This window comes from Mustela putorius, unplaced genomic scaffold (assembly GCF_011764305.1).
Source record: "Mustela putorius furo isolate JIRA1106 unplaced genomic scaffold, ASM1176430v1.1 tig00000151_pilon_pilon_pilon, whole genome shotgun sequence".
NCBI classification, from domain to species: Eukaryota; Metazoa; Chordata; class Mammalia; order Carnivora; family Mustelidae; genus Mustela; species Mustela putorius.
The window spans coordinates 10,000,001-10,008,797 of record NW_025421296.1 but is presented as its reverse complement, the minus strand read 5'-3'; the positions used below and the strand labels follow the sequence as shown (position 1 = coordinate 10,008,797).

General features: G+C 34.8%; 1 protein-coding gene across 1 annotated transcript in view; it reads right to left on the bottom strand.

Moving 5' to 3' along the window:
- Positions 1-1,408: 1,408 nt before the first annotated feature.
- Positions 1,409-8,797, bottom strand: part of BPNT2 (3'(2'), 5'-bisphosphate nucleotidase 2) — a 36,147-nt gene continuing 28,758 nt past the window's right edge. Inside the window, exon 5 of the mRNA XM_045075766.1 lies at positions 1,409-7,438. Coding sequence (XP_044931701.1) covers positions 7,167-7,438 — 272 coding nt within the window. The 3' untranslated portion in view covers positions 1,409-7,166. The remainder of the gene's footprint in view (positions 7,439-8,797) is intronic.

Sequence of the window (8,797 nt, the reverse complement as noted above, 5' to 3'; positions counted from 1 at the left end):
GTGTGATAAAAAATCTTTAAAAAAAATTTTTTTAATTAGAAATATACATAAGCCAGTAAGTCCACTACTTTGTATTTACCCAAAGAAAAAGCACATGCTAATTCAAAAAGATATTTGAAGCCCTTTGTTTATTGCAGGATTTTTTACAATAACCAAGATATGGAAGCAAACCAAGTGTCCATTGATAGATGAAGGGAGAAAGATGTGGTATGTATACCACGGAAAATTACTCAGCCTTAAAAGAAAAAAAGAAGATTGTTATCTTGCCATTTGTGACAACATGAATGGACCTAGACTATATTATGCTAACAGAAGTAAGTCAGACAGCAAAAGACAAATATCATATGATTTTACTTATATGTGGGATCTAAAAAACAAATGAAAAAAAAACAAACAAACAAAAAACAGAAACAGACTCATCCCATAAATATAGAAGACAAACTGGTAATTACCAGAGGGAAGGGCGTGGGAGAATGGGCAAAATAGGGAAGATGAGTTGAAGGCACAGGTTTCCAGTTATGGGATGAACAAGTCACCAGGATAAAAGATACAGCATAGACAATGTAATCACTGGTGTGATACTAGCACATAATGACAGTAGCCGATAGCTACTCTTCTGGAGAGCATAACACAATGTATAGAATTGTAAATCAGCATTGTACACCTGAAACTAACATAATATTGTGTCAACTATACTTCAGATGAAAGTTTTTGTGCTTTCAAAATACTCAGATTTTATAAACAATTTTTAAAATAATGGTCTATATCCTAATTTTTTATTAGGATGTAGAATAGAATTCTCTATTATTTATATTAACAAATAGTATACATCTGCTGATGCAGAAGTCAAAGATATGAAATAACCGAATTTATAATATGGGGCTGATGACATCTTTTTATTATCTGTAAGACTTGAGGAAAACAAGCACCTTGGAGATCGTTCTAATCACACTGTTTCTATTACTACCTTTCTATATATTTGTCCTTAGCTTCTTTTGCTTTTTTCTAAATTCCCTCTATCTTAAACAAATCTAAGAATGCAAGATGTAATTTTGCTACGACTACATTTATCTTGTACACCCCTTCTCAAAGAGATGGCTTTCCTATACATGGTGAGAGAATCTCAGAAAATTAGTTCAAAAGCTGATGCATTCATAGAAAAGAGTAGCTCCAGGGGCTGAGGTGAAGGGGGAATGGGGAGGGACTCAATGGGTCGAGTTTGTGTTTATGATGATGAACAGGTTCTTCAAAAGCATGGTGGTGACGGTTGTCCAACATTGTGAATGTATTTAATGCCACTGAATTGTGCACTTACAAATGGTTAAAATGGTAAACACATATATGCATGTATGTCACCCTAGTTTTAAAAAAAGAAGAGGTGGGAAAGGCAGATGCAGCACACCATTTCTTTCAGACATGACCAATTTATTCAGAATATTCAAATTTCAGTTTGGCAAAGTATATCCAGGAGCAGAGAGTTTGGGACAGTCATTTCATTGGAAGCAATCACATTTTCTAGAGCTAAATAAATGTCCATGGGGTAGTATCTAAAGAAAGCAAAACTTTAAAAAATAATTTAGTGTGCATGAGGTGATAATCATAAATATTGACAGAGTCAACAAAACAATCAGTTTACCCAATCAAAGCATGAAAAATGCTTATTCTAGTAGTACTTCTTTATTCAATTTAGTTCAACACACATTAAGCACCTAATTTATTCAAGACACTGGGCTAGCTGCTGGGGTTGATGTGGAAATACAATACAAAAATCACCAAGACACAATCCCTGTCCTTAAGAAATTTACAACAGCACATATAAAAATGAGTGCTATAGGTGAGGTACAAAATAACTGCTCTAAAAACACGGAGAAGAGTTAACTTCTCAGTAGAGATTAAAGTCAGGACCCCCTTAATTTGGTGCTGTGCGTGAGGCAGGATACAGCATGCCAAGAGAAGTATGGTGCCCAAGCATGGCTTGGCACCAGGAAATGGGACTAGCTCCTCCATAGCTTTAAATGTGTGACTAGGGCAGGAGTACTCAAAGGTATTTATTTTTAATTCCTCTCATCAATGTTAGCCCATTATAAGAAAAAAGATCTACAGAAGTGAGGTCTATTAAAAAAACAAAGTCTGAAGAGGCAGGGATATGAGCAGGAAACACCATTATGTGTAAACTCAACCCCATGCGTATATATACATCCAGAAGCTTAAGTAACATCATTAAATGGGGTGGGGGGGGAATCCATTGGGAGCACCACAGTTTATCATGGCAGAACAAGTTCTCTCTTGTTAGACTATAAGACTAGCTTTGGCTCCTGCCAGTGGAGGATGTAATGCTACACGGAAATTGAAAGTCCGTATTTTTAAACATGAATTAAAGTCCTTAAATGTTACCTCTTCAACTCAGCATAAACGATGAAGACAGTTTAGAAGAGATAATTTGTGGAGAGAGATTAAATCTTTCTAGGCTAACTGATCTAATGATGACTTGGCATGCTGTATTTCCTATTTAAAAAAATACAAGATGATCAAGTCTTTCCTGAATAACTATGTGTAGAACATACCTCAAGAGGAATTTTAACAGAACATACTACTAATCAAACATCACAGTTTCTGCTTTTGTAATTTATACAAATTAACCTTAATTATAATACTTTAGAGAACACTTACAAACACAATATGTAATGTTGCTTTAATATTATTCATCAGCCTTAACTTCTACAAGTTTGGCTTATATTATTTTACCTTAAAAAAAAAAAAACTACTTCTTTTATAAATCTCATTTTCCCACAGAATTAATTCACTATCCAATTTTAAAAATAACTTTTAAACAGAAACCAATAGTAAACTGGAATGCTAATACCTGCCAGGCTTTGATTAAAAATAAATCATATATATGTATCTTACATAAACAGCACCTCATAAAACCAAAACCTTTTGAAATACAAAGTTCAATTCTTCTTGCCCTCTTAGTAACTGCTAATCAAACCCCTCCCCCCCTCAATCCAGGAACTGTTCTGGTTTGTTAAGTCACATAACACATAGTATCTTTTAGCATTAATAAATTATTGATATGGTATCATGAATAGCTATTTTTTTAAAAACCAAAGCAACTCAGAGGACTAGTAGAACAAATATAATAGTGCACTAAAAATTTAAAAGAAAAAAATTTTTAAATATACCTTATCCTGGTCTTGTAGTAATTCAAATTAAAAACCAAAGGATGAAGTATCATTTCAGACCTATATACATCAAGATGCCAGTTCTTATAAAAATGTACTTTAGTTGTAAATGCTAGGTTATGCAAAAATAAGTTTATATCAATTGTATTTAACTTTAATGAATTTCCCCCAACTCTAATATTAAAAATGTTACAAGAACTTAAATTTTAATGGCAAAAAGTTCTTATTTTCCCCATCTATTAAAAAAAGATTTTATTTTCCCTTATTAACATACAATGCCCTATTGTTAAGGCACAACTTTTTTTTAGAATAAAAATGAAACCATAGACTAGGTTTATTTTATATAACAGTTACAAGACAGACTTTTTTATAGGCATATACTGCAAATAATATAGCTCAGATTCAACCAAGATCAAAAATGAAAAATCAGTTTCTGTGCAGGACCAGTCAACACATAGCCAAGATAAATAGCTGAAGCTAGAATAACCCAAGTAGATTCTATTTTTAACCTGCCAAAGACTGTCTCCATGAGGCCATTTTTAAGGTGTTATCAAAGGAGAGGCAAGCTGGATATTCTCTTGAGGAACTGGGGGTGGTGCCACCCCAGCTTTCTTTACTTTTGCGTTGCTATCAGAGATAGTTGTCACCTTCAAAGCCCAAGTGAGATCCAATTTTTTAACATCTGAGACAAGGGCAGAGTTCCTGATCCCAGGGCTCAAGGCAGAGAGGGAGGCTTTTTTGCTCTGCATTCTCCCTCTCCCACCCTTCCCTGGAGCTTTCTTCCTTCCCACCCTCTTATCTACTTACCCTACTTCCTCCAACCCAATCTGCCCATTATTCAAGGGGAGCACCAAGCGAACAGAATTTGCACAATTGTTAGATTCATGAACTAAACACTTATTAGATTCATCATATAGCCATAAACTATTCATCTGAATGCTGATTTAAAATCCAGAAAAATAATAAAATCCAGAAAAAATACAATTAAAGAGGACAATTGAATACCAAATATGACCCACCTTGTAGGCCCTTTGTAATCTCAACTGAAATAGGGACACAAGTATGAAAGCCAACAGAAAAAGGAGGTTTTCATTAGCAGGCTTATATACCTAATTCTTGTATCTTCTGCATTTTCATTCTGTGAAGAAAGGATCTGGAGAAATGCTTTGTAAAGACAGAAGCACTGGATTAGACTCGATTGTGTAAATATTTGTGGTTTTGAAGGTGATTTTCCTTTATCTTTTGAGAACATCTTTGAGGAGTGACGGTCAACCAGAATTCTTGCCCAGCTTCATCTCCCTAAGAACTTAACTCAGTTCTACCATAATATTTCAGCAGTCAATCTTGAAAGAAGTGGGTCTAGGAGAGAACTCAGGGGTTAAGTTTTGAGGGAGACTACTGGTCCAGAAAGAGGGGCAGATATAGAAGAACATCAACAGGCTGTAGAACCAGGGAATGAGGTAGAGACGAAGGCCAGAGCAAAGGGACAGCTAATATATACTGAAGCTACTGATGCCACTACTTTTACTAAATGTGATGTGTAAAACTCAAGTTTAAGGGAACATTGTGCTCTAAATGAGGGCAAAGATAAAGGAAAGGGAAGACCAGGAGTTGGGGAGGTGAGGCTCACTAAAAGTTCAACTCTAGTTATTTTGCTACATTTTAGAAGTAATTTATGTAATTCTGAGAGATAGTACATGCCTCACTTATTCATGGTGTTTTACTGGTATGTTCTGGCATGGAAATGTCTCACATTAATAAATATAAATACTGTTCTTTTTACTTATATTAGTTCTATAATGTACATTATCTTTTAGAAAAAAAATTAAAAATGAATTTTCTACAAAACCACGTAAAAACCATTAGTAACTAGACTATACCCAACAAATTATAAATAAAAATAATGCATTAATCTGTCAGCCAATATCTTAATTTTTGTACACAACACAAGCCCTTCGCAAAGTCATTATCTACATGCAGATTAATGGAATTAAAAATAAAACGAAAGCGATCATGCTTGGTAATATGATCTAGTTTCATTTCCATTAAATTACAAAGTTTCCATGTAATATTAAAAAAAAAAACTCCAATTAAATGCCATTTCTTAATATGCCAGTCTTATTGCCCCATTTCTGATACATTACAATTAAAATAAATGCTTATACCATGGACTCTGGAAAGAGTATATGCCTCTGCCATCTCTCCTGAGGAAAAAAAATATTGTTTAATTGAAAAGTAAAAAGATGAGGTCTCCCATATTCTATTCTGACTCCCCTAAGTCCTGTTTAAATATCGAGTGTTCCAACTACCAAAACTTTGTATGAATTTTCACTGAACCAAATCCTACCTATTGAGGCCCACTACACTTTCAGGTCTGTGACCAGTTGCTAGAGACTGGGTGGAAACATGTGCTTTGTACTAAATTCAGTTCCCTAAGGAGGAATGAAAGGACTCTGGAGACTATATAAAACTCAGGCCTAAAATTGTATGCACATTCCACCAGAAGAGGATGTCCATTCTTTGGTCAATTTTACCTCTAAGATAGGAAAAGAAATGGAAAGTTGTTTTAAAGAAAAGGAAGAAGAAAACAATGAGCAATCCCCTTCCCCTCTAATCAGTATATTATAAAATACAAGGACATCAAAGTCACATGAAATAACGGTACTGTTTACACGAAGTTTCCAGATAACATACTAACAGAAATCCAACATCCCAATGAAATTCACAAAACAAGGATCTAATTACAGTGACACAGTGAATATGCCACCTTTCTTCCAGTCAGATTCTGCCTACTGAATTAAAAGAGAAATTAATCAAAAAGTAACATTAACCTTTGTTATTTTAATCTGAACAGAAACATTAAAACATCTTAAAAATTACTACTTTGAGATTAGATCAGATCCATTTATTAATGGTGAAAGCAACCATAAATCATTCTTGGTAAGGATAGAACCTCTACATACAAACCTGGCAAAGTTTTTAAAAAGTACTAAAACTTTTGAAAATAACGAAAGCTAGCTCAATTTGTGTAATATCAAATGACTCAACTAACAATAATTTATATTCTTATAGTGCATAATTTATCCCTAAGGAGAACATGTACCAAAATCCTAGTGCTAACCCTGAAACCTTAATCCAAACCTTACGTGTTGAAGACTAAATGTTGGTTAGGAGGGAAAGGATGGGACCATGCAATGTCCACAGAGCAAACAAAAATCAAGAGTAAGATGGCAGGAATGTTGGACCGATGGGTACAAATACACTTTTCTGTACCAAAACAAAAAGCAAAACAAAAATACACACACAGAAACTACAATTACAACGCAATCATCATATAGCTATATTCTCAACTAGCTGGTGAACTTATTATTAAAATTTCAAAGAAAAAAAAAACAATTTAAGTTTTTTCTTTTTTAATCCATAAGAAATATTCAGTAACAACAGATAAATAGAGCATTTGTTGCATATTAATGAATGTGTGGCTTCTTGTGCTTTCCATCTGAATTAGGGGTAAAAACCCCCAATTACTTTATTTTCAATGAGATACAACTGTAAAGTAGTATTAAATCTACACAAAATCAATCCTTTCTTCAGCCCAATTCTGTATGAAAATACTAACAAATAGTGAAGATTCATGATGTTGTGTGAACATGGTGACTCATAACAATGTAGACTCAGCTATAGATTTCAATTCACAAATGTGTGTGTGTGTGTGTATGCATGTGTGTGTGTGGGTGCTTTGTGTAGGACAACCATACGAAAATAGTCTCAAAAATAAAGACAATACTTGAGACAGGAAGCAACCCACTTTCCCTGATCTTGCATCCTATTACAGGGAAAGTAAGTCTCTGATGCTTCATAAATACTTAAAAAGTTCAGGATGGCCTTAACCATGCAGAGTCTCCACCGATGCATTTGAAGCCCCCAGACGCTTCAGGTTGACTGTTCAACTGAGGAAGAGCTGTGATCTGTGATTGCCTTTGCTTATTTATGTCCTGTCTTCTCTAGATCTGGGAGTTTTCTGACCAGAGCTTGGTGGTTCATTCTGATGCTAGCAAGAAGCCCTCCTTCAATGCCGTCGGAACCAGTGTAACTGATTTCTTCACCACTCAGGGTAGTCATATGCCCCCCAAGGGCTTTTAAGATGGCATTGCCAGCACATATATCCCATTTTTTGATATATGTCACATGGATATATAAATCAGCTTTTTCTTGACTTTTATCAGGCACATCCAAGAGTGCTAAAACTTTATAACCTAAAAGGTAAACAAAGAATTTAGATTACAACTCAAAAGATTTAAAAAGTAGCTTACTTTTTAAGAGTAATTGTGAAAAATAACAGCACACAACAGGCAGGAGTTCTCTATACTATCTCTACAACTGTGAAATCTAAAATTATTTAAAAATAGTTTTGTTCTGGAGCACCTGGGTGGCTCAGGAGGTTAAAGCCTCTGCCTTTGGCTCAGGTCATGATCCCAGGGTCCTAGGATCGAGCCCTGCATTGGGCTCTCTGCTCAGCAAGGAGCCTGCTTCCTCCTCTCTCTCTCTGCCTTGTGATTTCTGTCTGTCAAATAAATAAATAAAATCTTAAAAAAATAGTTTTGTTCTTTTCTCAAGAAAGTAAACAGTGCAGACATTAAATCCAAATGAGCAAAAAATATATAATGTAAAGCTATTCTCAAGTGTAACCAAATACACATCTATAATCTTTTAAATTTAAATCTACTTTGTGAATGTGGAATACTATACTAAAGCTAAATATCCATGGATTTCATCTGAATTTCTAGGAACACTGGATTTGAAAGAAGACAAAATAACACAATCTTAAGTCATTTTTGTAATGAAGCAGAATTTTTTTTTTTTTTTTTGATGAGGCAGAATTTTTTAAAAATAATTAAACAAAGAGAAGAAACCAGGTCTTGAATCTGGTTTATCCCATTCATACTGGGTATTCTGAACATTACCCTTCCTAACCAACATTAACAGAGGGCTTACAGGGAAATAATAAAGTCATACTAAGTAAGGTACATATATGTAATCACTAAATTAAAACTATTAGGCTTAAAAGTTAATAAGCATTATTCTTCCCTTTATTACTATACTGAAAAGGTTTTCAAACACACATTTCTGACTATAATTTCTTATTTATTTGAATTAAAACACTTCTGTCATATTAAACAGCACTCAAAACAAGGGCAGGCAAATGGCCTGCGAGCCAAATCCAGGCCATGCACTATTTCTGTACAACCTTCAAGCTATGAATGGTTTTCATATTTTTAAAGGGTGCTGACAAAACAAAAATCCAAGAACAGTAGGCAAGAGAGTCTACACGTGGCTCATAAAGCCTGAAATATTTACTCTCCGGTCTTTCAGAAAAAGTAAGCTGACCCCTGATCAGCAGCAGGTAATAAAACAGAGCAGAACATACCAGTAAGCAGAGTGGCCCCCAGACTCTGGCTCATGCCGGACATACAAGCTGAGGAGTTCAAAGGTGTTACAAGTGCCCAGGGTTTAATCATCCTAGTAATACTTATGAGGATCCCTGGCATCTTGGGGCCACAGAGAGCATTGGACTGTGCTTGATCTTCCCTTCTCTCCCTGACAGTCCTACAGTT